At 38.9% G+C, this 23,607-nt stretch overlaps 1 protein-coding gene across 1 annotated transcript in view; it reads left to right on the top strand.

Moving 5' to 3' along the window:
* The window catches only part of LOC126369365 (tubby-related protein 4), an 89,857-nt gene that overhangs the window by 23,489 nt on the left and 42,761 nt on the right, over window positions 1–23,607 (top strand). The window contains exon 3 of the mRNA XM_050013717.1: window positions 6,968–7,150. Coding sequence (XP_049869674.1) covers window positions 6,968–7,150 — 183 coding nt within the window. The remainder of the gene's footprint in view (window positions 1–6,967; window positions 7,151–23,607) is intronic.

Here is a 23,607-nt window from a genome sequence, read left to right as displayed (position 1 = left end):
AAATGTAATTTTGTCTTTCCAGTGACGATATAATTTGGAATCTAATTGTTTCCAGTTATGAAGACCCACGTGAACTGAAAAATGCTATTTCTTTATTATTATCTCCTTACTTATTTATGTCTTTTGGGTAGTAACTAAGTAACTTAGGTAACTCGGGATAGCGGGCAGTGGATGGCAGTGCGGTGGTAACTCAAGTAACATATTATACTTACTTACATCGACTTGGTAAGTCGTCGGTCATGGCCACCGTTCCGCCATAATAATTGCCAGCTGCAGTTTGGCACGCCACACAAAGGATTTGGAAAGTGTTTAACTTGCCACATTATTTCGACTTTAGTATTGTTCTGCTTTTCTTGGGTTGTGCCGTGATTTATATATTTTATTGTTTCTTTTTATAATATATTGCATGTATGTAGGTAACTTTTGTAAGTACGTGATTTGAATTTAGAAAATAATTGTAGCTTAACTTAATTTTGAACACATTATAAAAAAAGTTTTCATCTCGAGATCCTCCGTGCTTCGGAAGGCACGTTAAGCCGTTGGTCCCGGCTGCATTAGCAGTCGTTAATAACCATCAATCCGCACAGGGCCCGCGTGATAGTTTAAGGCCCGATCTCCCTATCCATCCATAGGGAAGGCCCGTGCCCCAGCAGAGGGGACGTTAATGGGCTGATGATGATGATGACACATTATAATACCCGTAAATACGTAGGTATACAGGGTGTTAGTGACATCGTAACGAAAACTTTGAGGGATCATTCCGACTATGATTCTGAGTTGATCATGCATTATCCCGTTTTTCACAGGGTCCGCTTACCTAACCTGAAGATTTGACATGTCCGGTTTTTTACAGAAGCGACTGCCTGGCCGACCTTCCAACCCGCGAAGGGAAAACCTGCCCAAGACAGGTTAGGTCACATGCCTTCGAAACGCATTTCTCGGATATGTGGGTTTCCTCACGGTGTTTTCCTTCATCACTAAGCATGTGATAATCATTTAGCAAACATTAATTCGAAAAACGATTTCGAAAATCATAGGTTTAAGCCCGCGCTGATTTCGAATCTGCGACCTTACAGTGAGAGTCAAGCGTTCTAATGGTAATGGCGTGGTAATGTAATAACTAGTAAGGGTAAAATGAAGGAGATATCTCAAAAAAAGTAATAATGGGCAGTAATCTCATGTGTACTTTCTACACGTGTAACGGTCGTGAATCTTTAAAAGTGACTAAGTAGCTTTTTTGTTTTTTTTTGACGTGACTTATTGTAGATTTGCCGCAGATGGCATTAACTACTTGGCCGGACAAAAGACTAAGTAGCACTTAGTAAGAGCACACCCCGGACACTTCATAATAAAAAAATAATAAAAAAGTTTATTTAGGTAAAACCTACGACACATATACATTTACAACATTAAAATATACACACATAAAAAATATAAACATAAAAAAAGTGAAGAAGTGAGTGAAGTGTATGTATTTTAATAATCTATACTAATATTATAAAGCTGAAGAGTTTGTTTGTTTGTTTGTTTGTTTGAACGCGCTAATCTCCGAAACTACTGGTGCGATTTGAATAATTCTTTTTTTGTTGGATAGTCCATTTATCGAGGAAGGCTATAGGCTAAAAAACATTACGCTATGACCAATAGGAGCAAAGACAGAGCGGTAAATGTGTAAAAAACGGGGAAAATTATTCATTTTTGAAGGCTTTCTTTGCGTGCGCTGCGAAAACGGTTCAAGATACACAAAAAATATGTATGAAAGAATTATTCCTCTATACATGATCTAAAAAAAAGTCCGCGACGGCATATGTCTATCTTTTAAGGTTTAGTCACAATTACCGTTTTTATGGTACCAAAGTTGGTCGAAATAATTTGTTTAAGTTGTATCAACATAATAATATTAATCTTTATTCAAATATAAATATAAATATGTTGTTGGTTAAGAGTACTTCATCTATACTTATAATAAATCTGTAGAGAGGTCAATTCTATACATTAAATATTTTTTAAAAATAACTATCAGGGGGTGATAAGTGGTCGATACTGATGCCAAAAATGCAATCAGTAAAATTTTTGTCTGTCTGTCTGTCTGTATGTTCCTTATAGAAACAAAAACTACTGGACGGATTTTAATGAAACTTGGTACAATTATTCTTCACACTCCTGGACAGGTTATAGTATACTTTTCATCACGCTACAATCAATAGGAGCAGAGTAGTGAAGGGAAATCCTTTTGTATGAAAAATCTAAACCGCTCAAGTTAGACGTTTGAAATTTGGCATGCAGGTACCTTAGATACCGTAGAGGTGCACTAAGAAAGGAATTCCCGAAATTCCTACGGGAACGGGAATTAGCGGGAAAATCCTTTTGTATGAAAAATCTAAACCACTCAAGTTAGACGTTTGAAATTTGGCATGCAGGTACCTTAGATACCGTAGAGGTACACTAAGAAAGGAATTCCCGAAATTCCCACGGGAAAGGGAATTAGCGGGAAAATCCTTTTGTATGAAAAATCTAAACCACTCAAGTTAGACGTTTGAAATTTGGCATGCAGATACCTTAGATACCGTAGAAGTGCACTAAGAAAGGAATTCCCGAAATTCCCACGAGAACGGGAATTAGCGGGAAAATCCTTTTGTATGAAAAATCTTAACCACTCAAGTTAGACGTTTGAAATTTGTCATGCAGGTACCTTAGATACCGTAGAGGTGTACTAAGAAAGGAATTCCCGAAATTCCCACGGGAACGGCAATTAGCGGGAAAATCCTTTTGTATGAAAAATCTAAACCACTCAAGTTAGACGTTTGAAATTTGGCATGCAGGTACCATAGGTACCGTAGAGGTGCACTAAGAAAGGAATTCCCAAAATTCTCACGGGAACGGGAATTAACGGGAAAATCCTTTTGTATGAAAAATTTAAACCATTCAAGTTAGATGTTTGAAATTTGGCTCGCAGGTACCTTAGATACCGTAGAGGTGCACTAAGAAAGGAATTCCCGAAATTCCCACGGGAACGGGAATTAGCGGGAAAATCCTTTTGTATGAAAAATCTAAACCATTCAAGTTAGACGTTTGAAATTTGTCATGCAGGTACCTTAAATACCGTAGAGGTACACTAAGAAAGGAATTCCCGAAATTCCCACGGGAACGGGAATTAGCGGGAAAATCCTTTTGTATGAAAAATCTAAACCACTCAAGTTAGACGTTTGAAATTTGGCATGCAGGTACTTTAGTAAACTTAAAGCTTAGTTGCAACAGGATATTACAAAATTCCCACGGGAACGGTAGTTAGCGGGAAAAACATTTGTATGAAAAAATCAAATCTAAATAAAAGGAGAAACTGACTGACTCAGTGACTGACATATCAACGCATAGCCTGAACGGCTAAACGTAGGCATTTGAAATTTGGAAGGGACATAGCTTAGGTACCGTAGAGGTGCACTAAGAAAGGAATTCCCGGAATTCCCACGGAAACGGAAATTTGCGGGAAAATCCTTTTGTATGAAAAATCTAAACCGCTTAAGTTAGACGCTTGAAATTTGGCATGCAGGTACCTTAGTTAACTTAAAGCTTAGTTGCAACAGGATATTGCAAAATTCCCACGGAAACGGGAGTAAGCGGGAAAAAAACATTTGTATGAAAAAATCGAAACCGCGTAAGATAGATGTTTTCAATTCAATTCAATTAAATTATTTATTGCATTCCATGTAGTACAATGGGGTGTTACATAGGCATAGGAACTAAAACATGGACCCTGTAGGGCACAGCAACGTTGAAGGGAAGAGAGGAAGTGTGTATTAAAATTAAAACTCAATGAACAATCAATTAAAAAAAAAATCAATTCAATCAATTGATTCAATCTAGCATGCATGCATACCTTAGTAAATATAAAGTTTATTTTTGGCTGTATTTTGAAAAATGGGAGTTATTGGGAAAAAAAAAATATGAAAAAATCTAAACTGCATAAGTATGCACTCCCACACACACAAAGATCTCTCTCTTATATAACACGCCACGCGGACGAAGTCGCGGGCAAAAGCTAGTTAAAATATATACACTTCATACAAACTACCTCGTTTTACACAGACACCACACATTGACGCGTTTGCGTTTGATTGCGTGTCTCAAGTCTAAATTATGTCCTAGGGGGTGAGGTAAATCTAGCTTAGACGCTGGTGGGGAGCGAAGAGTTGCCGTTCTATACGTAGTATTACTCCTTATTCTATGGTAAGAGTTCCATCATTGTACAATAGACTCGAGTTAAATCAAGGTCGCGATCATATAACTCCAGTTGATTACGTTTCTCGCCCCCCCCACCCCCGGCTCTAACGGTAATGCAATTTTAATTAAAGCCCAAAGGAATTTTCATTTCAATCTAATTACTACGTTTGAGTTGTTTTAGGCATCTAACCGTCGGGATATTGAGTAAATTTCCCCTTCAATGCCTAAACTTAAACCTAACCAGTCAAGATATACGGTAGGAATTTTGGTGCTTAAATGCTTAAATCTACTGAGTATTTTATTTCTAGTTAACTTATTATACACTTACTTATTTCCTTACTTTTACACTTGTGTTTATTTATCTATGTATATATTTGTATGTATGTATATACGGTTTTATTTTTTTATTTTGTACACTTTGTGCCTTCCCACTTTTATTAACCTCTCACGCCATGCGGGGTTCGCTGATGGAGATCTCTTTTAGAAATAAGTTCACTTTTTGTACCTAATTTTTGTTTTTTTTTTTGGCATAATTTAATTATTGTATACAATAAAGAGTTTAATTATTACGAAACTAAATACAAGTAGGCAAGTGCCTAAACCATAACATTAGAGCGTCAAATGTTAATTGTTGATGGCTGGCAATAAATTTATTTTATTCTTATTATTCTATTTTTAAATGTGGTCATACTTTTGTTGTCAAAATAAGACAAGCGGATATGAAAAGTGGTAGAAACAGAGTACATAAACTGCCTATATACGTCCCACTGCTGGGCACAGGCCTCCCCTCTATCAACCGGAGGGAGTATGGAGCATACTCCACCACGCTGCTCCAATGCGGGTTGGTGGAGGTGTTTTTACGGCTAATAGCTGGGACCAACGGCTTAACGTACCCTCCGAAGCACGGAATCATCTTACTTTTTCTGACAATCAGGTGATTCAAGCCTGAAAAGTCCTTACCAAACAATGGACAGTCTCACAAAGTGATTTCGACAATGTCCCCATCGGGAATCGAACCCGGACCTCCAGATAGCCTAACGCTCTAACCACTAGACCACGGAGGCTGTTGTCTATCACTCCACGTTTATCAGAGAAGAATTTCCTCATGCAAATAATTACATTAGTCACTGTGGTCCTGTGGTGCACTGGCTTGCTTCTCAAACAAAGAGAGCCGGTTCGTAAGATTCACTAACACAGTTGGCAGAAACAGAGTATAGAAGAATAATCCCTGTGACGGGTAATTTCAGTTCACTGTCCATTGGGAGTCCATATCAACCCAACATTTTCCTTTGTGATACTTGTTTACTTACTTACATAAACTTTTGCTTTTGCGTTGTCGATAGATTTGACTCGCTATTGTGATAAAAGGATACATCTGTTTTTGATGTTTCAACAGAATTCCCAGTAGGTACTTTGGACGTAATGAAAGCATCTCATTTCTTGCAACCCATATTAAGGGTGTTAGTGACATCGTAACAAATAACTGAGGGGAAATGATTCAGACCTGATTGCGTTGATATCAAGTGGAATTTCCTGTTGGAAAATTCATGAAAATTTTAGTGGCTTAGGAGCTGCGTTTGTTGAAGTAAAGCAACTTTCGCAAAGGTCGGTCATTGGATGGGTGACCACAAAAAAAAAGTTTTCATCTCGAGCTCTTCCGTGCTTCGGAAGGCACGTTAAGCCGTTGGTCCCGGCTGCATTAGCAGTTGTTAATAACCATCAATCCGCACTGGGCCCGCGTGATGGTTTAAGGCCCTACCCATCCATAGGGAAGGCCCGTGCGCCAGCAGTGGGGACGTTAATGGGCTGATGATGATGATGATATTAGTTCTATACTTTTTTCGTTACGATGTCACCAACATTCTGTTTCTATACCTATTTAAAAAAATAGTAAAAATAATAATATTTATATAATTTACGCCCGTATTCCCTATTGGGGTGTATAGAGGTATGTATAGCTACAATAATATAACAATAACACAAACTGCACACGTCGTACTGAGCCAATCTGGGAAAAAGGGGAAATACTTAAGCTCCTTATCGCTATTGGCCCACTAGGGTCGATTAATTCTTTTAAATATAATCCTCTCAGAAGACAGCTTGAGCCGAGGTTAGCCATCAGGCCTGTTTTTTATTTTTTGTACCGGGTGAGACCTCTCTGCTCTCGCTATTTGTTCGGCCAAGTAGTTAATGCCGTATAATGTCACGTCAAAAAGTAAAGAAAGGAAACTCAGCGGCTAATGCATTCTAATTAGTTCTTAGTTTTGTTATTGTTGGTTTTGTGTCCATTGTGCTCAATAAAGTATAATATCTATCTATCTTTTTTTTTACTCGTACTCCTAAGAGTCCATCTCTATCACTCCACATCCATCAGAGATCAATTTCGACATGCAAATACTTAGATTAGTCACTGCGGTCCTGTGGTGCACCGGCTTGCTTCTAAACAGAGAGAGACAGTTCGTAAGATTCACTAACACAGGTGGCTCGACCATTATAGACGGTGATACGGCTCACCACTTCACGTTGGTCTAGCAGAAAGCTTGATGAAGTGTAGGTACTCAGTTCATCTTGCGATGGATGTGCCTCTGACTGGGAACCGAATCAAATATACTTTATTGCATAGAACTAAATTTCAACAATTAGACATAACACATGAATACAGTACAATTTGGGCGGCCTTATAGTCCTGAACTTATATGTGAATAGTTACAAAAGACATAAATTTTCTTTTTATTGTCTTCCACAGGTGATCCTGGTGAAGTGGAATGAGCCGTACCAGAAGCTGGCGTCATGCGACAGCTCGGGAGTGATCTTCGTGTGGATCAAGTATGAGGGCCGGTGGAGCATTGAGCTGATCAACGACCGCAGCACGCCCGTCACGCACTTCTCCTGGTCCCACGATGGACGGATGGCGCTCATCTGTTATCAGGTCAGTGGTCCTGGCCAAGACGCCAACGCTCAATAGTGGTCACTACGTAGCATGTAGTGGGTCGACCCCTGGCTTTCTTCTTCTATCGTGTGGTTTGTGAGGTGGAGTACCAACCTCATCAAACCTGGTGTCAGGGTTCCTATTGAGCCGCCAAAGGCCCCTGACATGGCTCATGTAACGACTACTTACTTACATCAGTAAGTAGTGCCTTCCGAAGCACGGATCATCTTGCTTTCGGACAATCTGGTGATCAGCCAATAATGTCCTAACCAAACTAGGGACCACAAAGTAATTTTTGTGTTATGTCCCCACCGGGAATCGAACCCGGGACCTCCGGATCGTGATCCCAACGTTCAACCACTTGACCCTGGCAAGATGGCTTGCAGGAGGAAGTGATTGGATGCATAAAGCTGAATATAGGGCTTTGTGGCACGCAGGAGAGGCCTATGTTCAGCAGTGGACTGGTTATCATGATGATAACTAATGACATAAACATCTATGGCAAGATGAATTACATACCCACACCTCACCGAACTTTCTGTTAGACCAACGTAAAAAAACCCGCGCACTAAAAAATATCCCGCGCGATTCCAAAATTCGAACTATTACGTAATCTGTGGTACGTATACTGCTTGACGCAATGTTCATTTTATTGCACGGCTAAAAAGGTCACTACGGCTCCCTAATCTGGGTAAAAACGCCACATTGAAGCAATTCATCTAAAAAGCAATATTGCTATTTGACATTTACGGATAACAGACTTATGCATTTTTTACCTTTGTTTTGGGTATCAATGATGACCCTTTTATCGTCCACCCATTATTATTCTACTCAAAACAAAGAGAAACAATATAGGTAGCAGTGTATAAACTAATCCAAATACGTTTTATTACGTCATTACGTTATATTTTTGAATTTTGAAGACAGTAGTTAAACAAAAACTTTACAAAAAAGGTTATTATAAAGTTAGTGATTATTTAGAAGATATGAATGCATGGGATTAACTGTTTGAGAATTGATATAAGGCAGCTAAATTACTCAATTGTACTTATAACAATATTTTATGTTTATTTTTATTTTTTTAAAGAACGTCTAGGGTCCTGTGCCGAGGTTTTTCTTGCAGCTTCTTTTCCCCGGCTATACAGGTTGTGAGAAGCTGCAGTAGTTTTAGACGGATGAGACGTTCGTTATGTAAAAAATGACGATTCAAAGTGTAACTATGTTATCTAATGAATAATGATATTTTTGAAATTGAATTTGAATAATTGTTTACCCGAGGAAAATAGGTAATTATCGCGTTAAATCTGGACAGCGCCATCTATATTACTTTTGGGGAACGTAGCCTGGAAAGTCTCTCGCTGCAATATTGCTGTTTTAGATGAATTTCTTTACTGTGGCCTTTTTAACCCCCCATATCATCGTAATATTAATAATAATAAAATAATAAAAAAACGTTTATTACCTCCACAACATAATAGTAATAAGTTACATTTTGACTTGTATAACATATGTTTGTGGAGGCTGGAGCGTAAACTAGGTTACCCTGTACTATAGGCTCCAGGCCTCCACCTCCAGAATAAATATGGATACTAGGGAGTATGTTTCTGCATAGAATAATTATGTTTAGCAAACTGAGCAATAAACGTGAAAAGGAAGAAAAAAGAATATTAATAAAAAAAAATCAGTTAGAGCTTAAGTAAAATAGACTATACAGTAAAGTGTGAGTAAGTGTGTGTGTATGTTTGTGTGTGTGTGTGTGTGTGTGTATATATGTGTGTATGTGTGTGTGCGAGTATATTACATCCTTTATTCCAATGGATTGTTTGTTCAGTTTTCAGATTAAAATGCAAAAGTATTTCCAAACTAATCTGCAATATCGGAGCCATTTCCGAGAAGGAATCGTTAAGCTAGCTAGTGCTCACTCCATTTCATTGATGCCAGGTTAGCGGAATAGCTTTTCAGTTCATTGCGAGTTCGTTGAATTCGCTAAGGACTGTTCACTAAGTATTCTCGTTAGTAATAAAGCATTACAGAACCATTGCTCCTTCTCATATTGTAAGGTACTTGAGTACGAGCACGTGCAAAATATATTACTTATTCCATTTTGTAGAATCTACTTAATTTGTGACAAAGTAATTTTCTCTTGTTTACCAACGAGTCATAGTGGAGTTGGAAATGCTGTTAAGTTGAAGAGAGGAAACAGTGCTACAACAACGCAACGCACCACGTGGCATGTTATTCATTATCCCGTTTTCCACAGGGTCCGCTTACCTAACCTGCAGATTTGACAGGTCCGGTTTTTACAGAAGCGACTGCCTGTCTGACCTTCCAACCCGCGAAGGGAAAACTAGCCCAATACAGATTAGGTCACTTACTAATCCTTTAACCCCCTGTTAGAGTTGCACGGTGTGTTCATAGTCGCTAAAAATCCATGCCAAGGTCATTCATATGCAAGAAGAGGCTTAAAACAAATCGATGTAAACTTGACGTCAAACTTTTCAGTTGGGCGGAGTTCTTTAAACTTTCAGTTCGTGGCTGATGTGACGCGGCCTTCCTTTGTCCCCGGCTCACTTCGAACTTAAATCTTTTGAAAGACAAATCTTTAACTACTTCGTTGTCATAAAAGCCATCATTCTTTACTTTATGTACTTACTTACTTAATAATAATAATAAACAGGGATAATCGCCGGTTGGTGTCACACCACATTTAGATTAAAGTGTCTTAAGGGGCCTCTACGTGTTGGCTTCGGCCCCACGCACGCCTTCCAAAAGTCCGAGACTCCATAGGCCCGAGATATGAAAACGACATACTTACAAATAATAATAATAATAAAAAAGTTTATTTAGGTAAAACCTACGACACACATATACATTTACAACATTAAAATATACACACATTAAATTAATATTTAGTTGGAAAACATAAAGGTATACACATATAGGTATGTAGGTACTTCACTTCGACACGTTTGCCTGGGAACAAAATGAGACAAACTTACTTTTTAACAACAGACAAATTTTCAATTATATTTATATTTTTTTCGGGCACGTTAGACACGGTAAGCCGTTGGTCCCGGTCTACTAGTCCAAATGCCCCTACCAACCCGCAGTGGCGCAGCGTGGTGGAGTATGCTTCATATTCCTTCCGGTTAGGGGAGGCCTGTGGGCAGTTAAAGCTCACGTGAAGCTTACTTTATGTAAAAAAGCTTATTATAAGATTAATGATTACCTAAATGATAAAAATGTCTGGTATGGAATGTGGTTCCTCTAGTTATTAAATAACTTGTAATGTACCCTCATTGATTTAAAAGATGTGTTGCTGTTGCAGTTTCTTGTCATTTCTTCTCCTCAGCCATAATACCTTGCGAAATAACGTAAATTCAAAAATGTTACATTACATACACTCTACTTTAATCTGGCATTTAAATAACCAAAAAGTCTAATATAAGTACATACATAATTAAACTCTTTGAAAAAGTGTACGCTCTATGGCCTATAAAAGCATTGTTTACAAAGTGTAACTGTACTATAATGTCGCCAAAAAAGCATTGTTGTTGTTTTTTTTTTGACCTGGAAACTGGCACCTTTACTTTGTTTGGTGCCATAGATATACTATAAAAAAAAAGTATACATTTGCCGCCATTTTCCCGCGCGTTGGAAAATAAATTGGAAAATTTTTGTTTCATTTAAAATTACGTCGTCGTAGAAAAAGTATTGTATGCAACGTTGTATAACTAGGTCAAAAAATGCTCGTGGCGTCTCTTATTGCGATGTTCGCCAAGGCTCACATCGCAACTCACGCCACTCGCATTTTTTGACCCTTCTTATACAACTGTTGCATAAAATACTATTATGTGATAATTTCGGAGCGCAAGGCTTATGCCAATTAATTTAGATAGTGGTGATATCTTATGATAGAGTGCGAAACATATGTTAACATTTTGTTGTAAACTTCATCGCCCGCCGCTGACCCTACTGCCCTTTCGTCCACGTGTCTTGAATTATCCAGAATTAACACTGAATATCTAATTCTTGGAAACCTTGGATAAACTATTATCCTCCACCAGAGAGGCGTTATAATAATAATCTTACTTCAAAGCTTTACCTTATATGTATTAATAGACCGTTAACTACATGTAATCAATAAAGAGGCCATAACTTATATAAACCATTATAGATTGCGATACGGCTCACCGCCTATCACGTTGGTCTAACAGAAAGCTCGGCGAGATGTGGGTATTTAGTTTATCTTGCGATGGATGTACGGTAAGCTGCAAAAGTCCAATCAGTTTCTTGCAAAGTAATAAATTAACTGGTTGCACTTAATACCTCCTGGTTACATGTCGTTTCTGTAATAGACCAAAAACACCTACAAAAACATAAATTTTATAATTATGACAACTAATGGTTCATAATTTCACCACTGTTTACAAATCATTCGCCGAGTTCAGTGACTGCACTTTTGCTCTTTGATTGTACATCTGACTACCCCAATTGAGATATAGCCGTCTTCAATCGTGTGGGTTTTGAGGTGGAGTACGAACCTCATCAACCCTGGTGTCAGGGTTACTATTGAGCCGCCAAAGGCCCCTGACATGGCTCATGTAACAACTACCTACTTACATCAATAAGTAGTAACCAGGACCAACGGCTTAACGTGCCTACCGAAGCACGGACTCTTTTGATTTTTATTTTTTTTGGATCATCTTACTTTCGGACAATCAGGTGATCAGCATGTAATGTCCTAACCAAACTAGAGACCACAAAGTAATTTTTGTGATATGTCCCGACCGGGAATCGAACCCAGGACCTCCGGATCGTGAGCCAAACGCTCAAGCACTGCACCACGGAGGTCGTTAGATGTACTCGTGAGCTTATGTGGTATAATGTAATATCATTGGTGTTAAGTTTTGTGGATTGATTATTTCACCACTCGCAGACTGTATTAAAGGAAACGCTGATTGTTTTGCCACTTCGTATATATTTCGGTTTTAGTAGATAATTACACAGGTTATAAACTCGTCCGACAATAAGAGAAGTTCGATGAATACAAAATTAATTTAAAAATAGTAAAGAATTACTTAATATTTTTTTATAACCTTTTTTTTTAAAGTTATTTTTATGTTGCAATTGTCAACAATTGGGTCAAACCTATACCCGTAGCATATACCTATCATCGGCAGCAATATACGTCAGCGACAATTCAATGCCATCAAATTGGATTACCTCGTATTGTTAATCTGTAAGGCATTGAAATAGATTTTGCGAATTTGCGATGTTGTGCAGGGTTACAATGGACTTTGGTGGAATACTGCAACGGCCTCCGTGGTCCAGTGGTTGAGCGTTGTGCTCACGATCCGGAGGTCCCGGGTTCGAATCCCGGTGGGGACAAATTACAAAAATCACTTTGTGATCCCTAGTTTGGTTAGGACATTACAGGCTGAACATTACGGCTCACGCTCAAGCTTACTTAGTTCATCTTGCGATGGATGGATCGGTTCTTCTCGGATCCATAACAGTAGATCACACATAATTCCAATAAAAATATTTACTGGCTTTAAGTTTACTTATAACAGAATTGTGTTAATAGTTAATTGGAATTCACAATTACTATTTACTTTGAATTAGCTACATGTCCTGTTCTAGTTATTAACCTAATTTATAGTTATAAATATTTTGTATTGAATTTTACATGTCAGTGAAAAGAAAAATAACAACAACAAGCATGCCACAAAAAAAAAATTAGAAACATAATTCAACTGGAGGCGGGTTTCGATCCTGCAACCATACAGTCTAGTCACCTCGTCTTCCTCGAGCGTTATAACCACTGAGCTAGCGAGTTATTGGTGAAACAGTGGTTGAAATTTTGAAGCATAGTCATCATAATTATAAAATTGATAGTTTTGTGGGTATTTGTGGTCTATTACAGGAACGACAGCACACCCCGAACACTTCATACAAACAACCTCGTCTTACACAGACACTACCCATTGACATTATCGTACACGCGCATCTGTGTGCTTGACGTCTGACACCATGCGATTCAAGTCTAAACTATGTTCGAAGGGGGGTGAGGTAAACCTAGCTCAGACACTGGTGGGGAGCGGAGAGTTGCTGTCGGGGTGCCCTACCGGTCGGTTAAATAAATAGTCTAAGTCCAATAGAACACAACCACTGTTTATTTTAAAGTTCACACGATTTCACAAGAAGGATAAGAATTTACACACGTGATTTTTGTGATCAACTGGTTTGCAACGTGACTAGCGCCGGCGCACGGCGGCGCCCGGTTCTTAGACAATGGCTGACGTAGCACGGCAGTTGAATGTCAGTAAATTTTGTGGACAAACATATATAAAAATGAGGAGCGGCGTAGGGTGACCATGATGTGACACTACCTACCCCCAAGGGCAGATTTATTTACATTTTGATGTGCGACCAGGGTCGCTACAGTTCTTTATGCCGTATTATTCTTTATTCTATGACGACACGTAATCAGAAGGTCAACCAGCATGTTAATCTGGTATTTTGCAAGAAACTGACTGGACTGGAGTATTTCTATTTCTATTTCTACTATTGCATTGATAGTACCTCTGACTATCCCCATTGGGATATAGCTGTAAGCTTATGTTATGCTGTTATGTGAGTCATAATAAAATCGTCTTTGTAAAACGTATGCTTTACGTGTCGAGCTAGCAAGTCTAAACCTGCGTTGAATATCACCACGTCCACACGTGTTCCGAACTACTGAAAGCTTGTGAATATGATGGTATAGTTCTCAAATGAGGTTTGAATGGCTTTTGATGTGCGAGGAGCTGCAAATGTGCTGTAAATTTGCCTCTTCACTGGCAGACGTGGGCACGTGGGACATTATGCTAACAATTTTCTTTACACTACTCGTGTGTACTAAGCTGCAACTAGGCATCCAATCGGCTCGTGACACCAAACACTTGAGGACCCCGATACCGACCCCAGTGGTCGACGATTTCCCTCAATCAGCGCTTATCGCTATTGACCCACCAGGGTCGATTAATTCTTTCAAATATTTTTCCGCTCAGACGACGCCCTGAGCCGGAATCTGCAACCGTTCTCCTGCGACCGATTCGCCATTGGAATCGTCGATAGGATGATACATTTAATTCCGTTTCACCAACAGGGTCTTTAGCCTATGCCGAGGTTCGCAACTGGGCACCCTCAGGCCTGTTATCTTAAACGTTGTATATAAACTATTATTAAGGAGTTTCAAGCGATATTCCGCTTTTCACAGCGTCCGCTTACTTAACCTGAGGATTTGACAGGTTCGCTCTATTACAGAAACGTTGTCGATATGTTAAATAAGGTAAAAAGCAATGCTAACATCCCATCCTGTGACCACGGTCGTTGCAACGCAGCCAAAACGTCGCGAAAAACAATTTAATAAATTGTTTTTTCAACAGTTTAATAAATTGTTTTTTCAACAGTTTAATAAATTGTTTTTTCAACAATTTAATAAATTGTTTTTTCAACAATTTAATAAATTGTTTTTTCAACAATTGAATAAATTGTTTTTTCAACAATTTAATAAATTGTTTATTCAACAATTTAATAAATTGTTTTTTCCTTATATAACATTAAATCACGTGCCGACCCGTTAAAAATAGTTTACTAAGTAGATAAGTAGACACGTTGAGCCTCGACATCATATAAGTACTTAATAAATTTCTTGATTTACTTTATAATAAAGGAAAGGAAAATAAGGAGGTAACCTTCATAGCAACAAACAGCAATACATTCATTGTTTTATTTTATTACTTCTTCTTCTATCGTGTGGGTTGTGAGGTGAATTACCAACCTCATCAACCCTGGTGTCAGGGTTATAATTGAGCCGCCAAAGGCCCCTGACATAGCTCATGTAACGACTACTTACTTACATCAGTAAGTAGTAACCGGGGCCAACGGCTTAACGTGCTTTCCGAAGCACGGATCATCTTACATTTTGGACAATCAGGTGATTAGCCTATAATGTCCTAACCAAACTAGGGATCACAAAGTGATTTTTGTGAATGTCCCCAACGGGATTCGAACCCGGGACCTCTGGATCGTGATCCCAACGCTCAACCACTGGACCACGGAGGCCATTATTTTATTAAGTACTTATCATAATTCTTCGAGTAAATTGGAATAAGAAAAAAGCGTCTTTCAGCACCGTTTTATAGCTAAATAAGAAAGAACCTTTACTGGCGTCACTCGAGTGTAAAGCCTATAAAACGTTCTCCTATAAACAACCTTTGTTCGCAGTACAGTGCGCTACTTAATTACAGGTGGAGTTAATTAACGTGATAGGTGGTGAGCCGTATCGCCGTCTATAATGGTCAAGCCAACTTTGCTAGTGAAAATTGCACTTAAGACAAATTAATAACTCATTGGTATAGCGAAGGATGTTTGGTGGGGCTGGTTACAACATTCATTATTATAAATACAGGGTGTTAGTGACATCGTAACGAATACTCAGGGTGATGATTCAGACCATGGAATGGAATTTTTCGTCGAAAAATTAATGATTTTTTAGTTTGTTTTTATTATTTTTAATTCTATACTTTTGCGATGGAAAATTCCACTTGATAATCAGTTGAGTCATCCCCCTCAGTATTAGTTACGATGTTACTTACACGGTCAGACTATGATTCTGAGTTGATATCAAGTGAAATTTCTGCCGGAAAATTCCGTTCGATACTTTTGCGACGAAAAATTTTACTTGATATCAATTCAGAATCACGGTCTGAATCATCCCTCAAAGTTTTCGTTACGATGTCACTAACACCTGTATATTATATATTTTTAAGTCACGCATAGAAAAACCAAAAACTCAAAAAAATATATTTTTCAAAATTGGTTTACATAGTTAGCGCTTTATGAACGTCAAAAATTAAATTATGTATTATGTAAATGGCTGTAAAACTATTACCACATCGGAAGCTGTATCGCTGAGGGAAAGACATGGCCAGAAAACCTCCTAGCACAGGGCCCTACTCCTACTGTTTATGTTTCCCTTTTTTTTTAAGTCCAGTTTGTATTACATAAATACAACTGTAATGGTATATATAAAAGGATACCTGCGAAATATTGGCGCTAATTCCTGTAAACATCATCTAATTTTATTTTAAGTTATTTCTGTCATTTTCTTATCCACCGGAAAGGGACGGGTAATCGACAAGCATAAAATTTATGGAACACACGTCAATTTTAAGGACAAATCTAAAACAACCGTATAAACATTTGGCATTGGCTGATAACCCGACATAATTGAGTTGACAGCACATGTAAAACGGTTTGCATACCAGCGAGATACCTTTTTGATTTTCCCGGGTTATTCATTCATTTATTCATTCTTTCTAAAATTAAAAGCTGTCAATCATCCGTCTCGTTCCTTTTCGGCGGATAAAAAAATAACAGGTGTAACTTAAAGTAAAATTAGGAGGTGTCTGCAGGAATCGGGGTCATTACGTAGGTACGTTAGGCTGTGCGATGATACCGTATAAAATAGTAAACGTACATGTTACAATGGGAAATAAGTAAATAACAGTGAGTCACTAAACTAATACATACCTACTAAACTTTGTAAAGAGAAGAAACAGAAATTTAGGCGTTACCTTAGCCTTTTGAAATTTCTTGTGGCTGCCACAATATTCCGCGGCATATTCGTACCGGTAGCCTATTCCAATATCGCTCGAAAATTACTTGGAGGCACAATGTCGGCGCGTTGCCAAACAAAACTCGCGCCTTTCTTAGCACTCACTGTTTGTTAGCAGGTGTCGTGTGACCATCTGGCTTTTAGGGGATTGGACACAAAAAAGGAAAACATACCTACTTACCAAATTACTCATGAACCTGTAAGTCTAACTTAAGTATGTTAAGTATATTGTCCGTGTCGGACGACGCTCAGTAGGTAGGCCCGCTACAAGGTGGAGCGACGATCTGGTGACGGTCGCGGGAAGCCGCTGGATGCGGGCAGCGCAGGACCGATCGTCGTGGAGATCCTTGGGGGAGGCCTATGCCCAGCAGTGGGCGTCGTACGGCTGATGATGATGAAGATGATGTTAAGTATGTTGTCCACAAGTATGTATTTTTAAACGTGGCTTTTTGTAGGTATTCCTATGCTTCAACGTTGAATTCGTTGCCAAGGGTTCCGCCAAGTGCGAGTCGGACTCCTGAACTGAAGTTTTGATAAATCCGTAGTGGTGTGAATTGTACATTAGGTCCTATAATGTAGGTATATTGGTGCTGATTCCAGTACACACTATGTTTATTTTAAGTTATACCTGTCATTTTTTAATCCACCGAAAAGGAAAGGGACGGGTAATCGACAAGCATAAAATTTATGGAACACACGTCAATTTTAGGTAGAAATTCATAAAACCCTTCCAAAATTTTATATTAGCCAATAACCCGACAGAATTAAGTTGACAGCACACGTCAAACGGATTGCATATGAGCGAGATGCCTATTTTATTCGCCTGGGTCTTTTATTCATTTTTTAAAATTAACAGTTGTCAATCATCCGTTCCTTTCCTATTCGGTGGATAAGAAGATGACGGGTATAACTTAAAATAAAATTACGATGTGTCCAGTGGCGGATTTACAAATTTGCCGCCAGTAGGCTATTCAATTTTTGCCGCCCCTACTGACCTCTAAAATTCAATACGCTAGTTTAGTTCACAATCAAATTAATTAGTACTTTTATTCTGTTAATAAAATTGCAACTTTCGGATTTGTATTCTATCGTCCTCATTACATCGGCTTTTTCCCGTTATTAATATGATTGTGAAGTAAGTTGTGTCAGTTTCTAGATTTTTTTACAGTAGTCGATTTAGTGTGAAGTGTATACTGTTGAGCTAAAACAGCAGCATGTAAGTACTAATTATCATAATTCATGTCGTCCAAACCGTATCCGGCGACGGTGACTCCTGAATATCTATCCTGGATCGATGTTGTGGTGGGCTCTGATGTGGCTGGCGAAACCGAACTTCAACTTGAAGATCCGGTCATACGGCACACAATAAAGCTGGCCTGACGAATTGAGTGTGTGGGTTTTGATCGAGTCTTCCACATTTGGCGCTTTGCGTCGAGATCTTGTAAACGCTTCTTTTCAAATAAATTGACGCTCTTGTGAACGGCGCGGCGTCATTCCGGTCTAAGACAAACACAATCCACCCAACTAACTGTTGGTATCTCACATGCCACGAGATTGCGCTTAAGCACGTCTTTGTAACGCAGATATTGCCCACCATGTTTTCGCTTTCCGCTAGAGAGCTCGGAATAGAAAACTGCTTTCTGTCTGCTGTCATCCATTCGCAAGACGTAACCGCACCATCTCAGTCGATGCTTTATGATGAGCGCTTCTATCCCGGATAGACCAGCACGACGCAAAACTTCTGTGTTAAGGCCGTTTATACACTCGTTCACAGTGTCCTGCATAAGTTGATTGCCGATGCAGCTTGGATGTCAGGTAAACTGAGAACCGTGTTTATGTATGATGACCATAAGAGTCGTCCATTCTCATACCGGTTACGAAAGATGTCCCAGCACGAGTCGTAATTGTCGGCGCTGATATACAAATGCTGTACGAGCTTTTCTGGTTCACCTCTCAGTTTAAATTTCAGTAGCTGCACTTTTTACGACTTCGTTAGCATATAAAAATCGCGAAAAGACACCCACTTGTTATAGTTTCCGTTAAACTCGGGTATATCAATTTTAGGCGTTGTTTTCTGGCGATTAGTGTCTCGACGTTAATTTTAGAAGCCGATTTTTCAAAAGCACTTAAGTTTATTCTTGTCTTTAGATGAACTTGCCGTTTAGTTATCTTTCATTTGGACATCAGTTGTAGGGCGTGGTGACATGAGAGATATACGTAGATAGTTTTTCCTTGAACATCTTCTGTCGTGTTTTGTCGTATAAAGCTACCGTTTACTTGAATGACGTAGTCCATGTCAGGCGTCACGAGTGGTGCAAGTTTCCCGTGATTCATGCTAAACTCAGCCCAGTGAGCCTCCAAAGCCTCTAGACGTTTTTCTAGATAACTGAAAATCTTCCGTTGAACAGTATCCTTGGCGTAGTTGGAGGTGATTTGCTTGATGTTTCTCGAGGAGTTGATCTATGTTAGTTGCCATCGTGGCGTCAATTGTTAAAGCTTCGCTGGAAGAAGAACGTGCTAGTTACACAGTGATATGTGCGCTTTCTCAATGCAGTTGGTGAGACCCGCTTGCGGCAGGCCAAAAGCACCGATTCGCTATCACAGTCATTAACACAACATTCCACTATAGTAGCTCGAAGGACCAAACGTTATAAGGGCCAATGCTGGGTTTCGGCTTCAGCGCTCCACCTTCAGTTGTAGTTGTAGGATTTGATCGTTAACTCAAAGATTCGTTTAAGTAGGTTTATTTCTTTATTTGCGCTCGTGGCTAGTATGGTATCGTTTACGTTGAGTGACCGTTTCACCAGCGGCGTAGCGTGGGTGTCGGCCGTCCGGGGCGGAAGACAATTTTGCCGCCCTTTTATTTAGATATTTCAATTTACAAATGACCACAGATTTTTTGTTTTAAATTTAATGATGTCTATATTCGTTACGCGCGTTTTTTAAAATATGAAAAATTAAATGTATATTTTTCAATCCTTCTGAGATTTTTTCTTAATATTTTTTCCGTAAGAACCTTGACCAGATTATTAGAAAACTACAAAAAAAATTTGCCAAATCGGTCAAGCCGTTTCTATGTTATGTCGTGACAACGGAAAACGGGTTTCATTTTTATATACGGGTTTTTTTTTGGGTTGATGAGGTTGGTAATCCACCTCACAACCCACACGATAGAAGAAGAATTTTATATAGATTATAAATTGTGAAATTTTGCCGCCCCCTAAAAACCCGCCCGGGGCGGGCCGCCCCTGCCGCCTCCACTACGCTACGCCGCCGCTGCGTTTCACACTAATAATAATCGAGTGCACAGCGCTACCAAAAGCAGGGCGTAATGTTCGGTTGAAGCCCGTACAGACGTAAGAATGTTCAGTACACTGTCCATTATACTAAAATATAAAAATTCTTGTCACTTGTTTCTTTATGTACTTACTTATATAATAATGTCTTTTTTATTTCTGTAAGACAAAAAAAAAATTTAGGCCAAATTTGCCGCCCCCTAAAATCTGCCGCCCTAGGCTTCAGCCTACTCAGCCTACTGGTAAATCCGCCACTGGATGTGTCTGCAGGAATCGGGGCCATTATTCGTGTAGGTTTTACTAAAAAAGTGCTATCCACTAGTTACACAGCTGAAATCAAGGGAGTTAAATAGATCGACGTAATTGATGAAAACATTGATGCAATTCAGGGTTTCCACTGACGCGGAGATGGGCGGAGAAGAGCAGAAATGTGCGGATTTGACCAATCACAGCGATCGAGAGAGCGAAAGGTAAAGAAGCTCTGTCACTCTCTCCCTCACGGTGATTGGTCGAATCCTGCACATCTCCGCTCATCTCCGCACAGCTCCGCGTCATTGGAAACGCAGCCTAAGAAAGTAATATTGCTATTTGTCATTTGTTTTTGATTTTTATATGATCAAATGTCAAATTGCAATATTCCTTTTTAGATGAATTGTTTTAATGTGGCCTTTTTGACCCCCTAGGCCTCATCATCATAGAGTGATGTGTGGATTGGCACAGAAAACCCGCAGCCGACCCAAAACTATTACTTCGTTACAGACATCAATATCGCGCCAACCTTGAGCGTTGTCTAGACATATGTCCGCTGTCATCTCCAAACATGTCGGGACATGTACAGACGTGTTATAGCTGACAATCCGTGCGGGTCGGTAATGGCTGCCGCGCTCCATATAACGCAATTTGCATGGAATTAACTGGGATTGAAAGCGTTTTCAATCTCACCCGACAGAAGGATTAACAGCTTCGCTCACCCATAATTGTACGACTCGTATACATATACAAATACCTGTGTAAAGTACCTATATATAATTGACTTACGTCGACGATATAGCCATATAGATACCTAATGTTTGATCTTTATAGGATACGAAGGAAGCGTTCTGTGGCATCTTTTTCTGATGTACTTACAAGTCATATACAAGAATCCGTTCGTCTGTCATTAGAAGTTCGGCGTGGGTTGGAAATCAGTGTTGTTCTCTGGATAAATTTTCACTGAACCCTGGCATTTTTTGGTAAACTGTGGCACCCATATAACTTTATGTTTACGTTAACTAAATATTAATGTGTGTATATTCTAATGTTGTAAATGTATATGTGTGTCGAAAGTTTTTTATTGGATTACACATCTGCAGCTTTGTTATATTTATTATCGATTTAGTTTCGTTTTTATTTTATTCAATTTGGCTGGGACTTGCTGAAATTGAGTTTAAAATAATGTCTTACAAATTGATATCTATTAAACTTTTAAGAACGGAATTCTTTTTATACATTCTATAATTACACTGACTATAAAAATTCTAAAAATCTCTAGGCAATATGCTATACGGTTGATCAATCAAATCCTTCTTCACATCAAAAGTAACTTAAACTTCTCAAAAAGGCCCCATTGAAGACATTTATTTATTTATAAAAAAGATACCCAACAGCTTATATAATAAAACATTAAATAAAATAAAAGTTACATCAGGAATTAGACTGTTACATAAGCCATTTATTGAAATTTCGGTTTTACTTTATAATGTTAAATTGCAATATTGTTTTTTTAGACGAATTGCTTTGATGTAGTTTTTTTTAACTCCCCCCTCCACCTAATTACAAATCACTCGCGTGAGTTTATATGAACATAAGTATACGATTACCTGTGGAACGTTCAAATAAATCGTATAGGTTGGTACGAAAGTCGTGAACAAACCACCTAAAGATCGTCTACAACACCGTAGCTCCTCTACGACTACGCCGACGTAACGCGTAGCCAGCGTAGCAAAGTATGACAGAGACAATTTATAGTCGTACAGTCGTATCTTTTTACTGTTTAAGTGGTGAGTGTGGTACACTAAAAGCGCTGTAGATAACGGACTGACATATTACACACACAATTCAACACTTACTTAACGAATAAATGGAAAAATACGAAAACTTCAGAAGTAATGTCATCTACTGACCTAGCTGACTGAAACGCATCACCTTAATTTATCAAAAAAGATAATGTGACATGGTATCAAAGTGTATACATATTAGTACTCGTGACAACGGCCTCCGTGGTCCAGCGGTTGAGCGTTGGGCTCACGATTCGGAGGTCCCGGGTTCGAATCCCAGTGGGGACATGTCACAAAAATCACTTTGTGAACCCTAGTTTGGTTAGGACATTACAGGCTGATCGTTACGTTACGGCTGAACGTTAAGCTGTTGATCCCGGTTACTACTTACTGATGTAAGTACGTAGTCGTTACATGTGTCATGTCAGGGGCCTTTGGCGGCTCAATAGTAACCCTGACACCAGGGTTGATGAGGTTGGTAATCCACCTCACAACCCACACGGTAGAAGAAGTACTCGTGACCGCATGTACTGCTGTTGATAAACTTCAATAAATAAATAGTGAAACATTACAAAAATCAGGACAAAAAACAGAGACCTGTCAATAACTTCCGGTCAGGTAACTCCGGAATATCCGGGATGAAAACGTGTTTATGACAGGCTCTCCAAAGAGGCCTGACATGGAAGAGAGGGCCCCGTACCTCCCGGCCATGCGGCCTGCCAACAACCTCTTCAAACTTGACCTTGACGTGAGAACCTTTAACCGAAGGAAAGGGTAAATGGGGGCGGATAAAACAAAACTCCAAATTAAGGATTAAACTTAGTAAAGTTTTATGTTGCGTTTACTACGTATATATCGTCGCCTTAAAGCGCAAAGATCGTAAGAAAAAAAAAATAATAATAATTTGGAAAAACATGCTTGGACGTGATTTTTTTGTTAACAATACCTCGCATCAGACACTATTTTTAATCCAGGTAAAAAAATTGCCTTTATTTTCACCCGGATTGAAATTAATTGAATGAATAGGGGCTTTGTTGGAGAAAACATTGACTGTTATTAATCAAAAAAGCGCTTATGAGGTTTTCACTAGGCGACGTTGTGGTTATGGTTGAAAATTATAGGCGATGGGATGAGTCGACTACAAAAAAACATACAGGCAGAACAAACAGACAAAATTTATTAATAATTTTGAATACATCCAATGCTGTCTAAAGAGATTTGATCGGCATAATTATTTACATACTTACATACATAAACAGCTTATATACGTCCCACCGCTGGGCACAAGCCTCCCCTTAATCAACCGGAGGGGGCATGGTGCAAGGAACTTATCTGTCTAAAAATTTTCGTACGATTCTTTTTTCCCTAACATGCGTGGCACATGATTTTCTTCGTATTTTGATAGAACAACATGATTTATTTAGGTTCACATATTAGCACCAATCGACAAAACGACAT

Source organism: Pectinophora gossypiella, chromosome 9, assembly GCF_024362695.1.
Source record: "Pectinophora gossypiella chromosome 9, ilPecGoss1.1, whole genome shotgun sequence".
Taxonomy (NCBI): Eukaryota; Metazoa; Arthropoda; class Insecta; order Lepidoptera; family Gelechiidae; genus Pectinophora; species Pectinophora gossypiella.
Note: the sequence above shows the minus strand (reverse complement) of the source record. Positions and strands in the feature narration are given on the sequence as shown.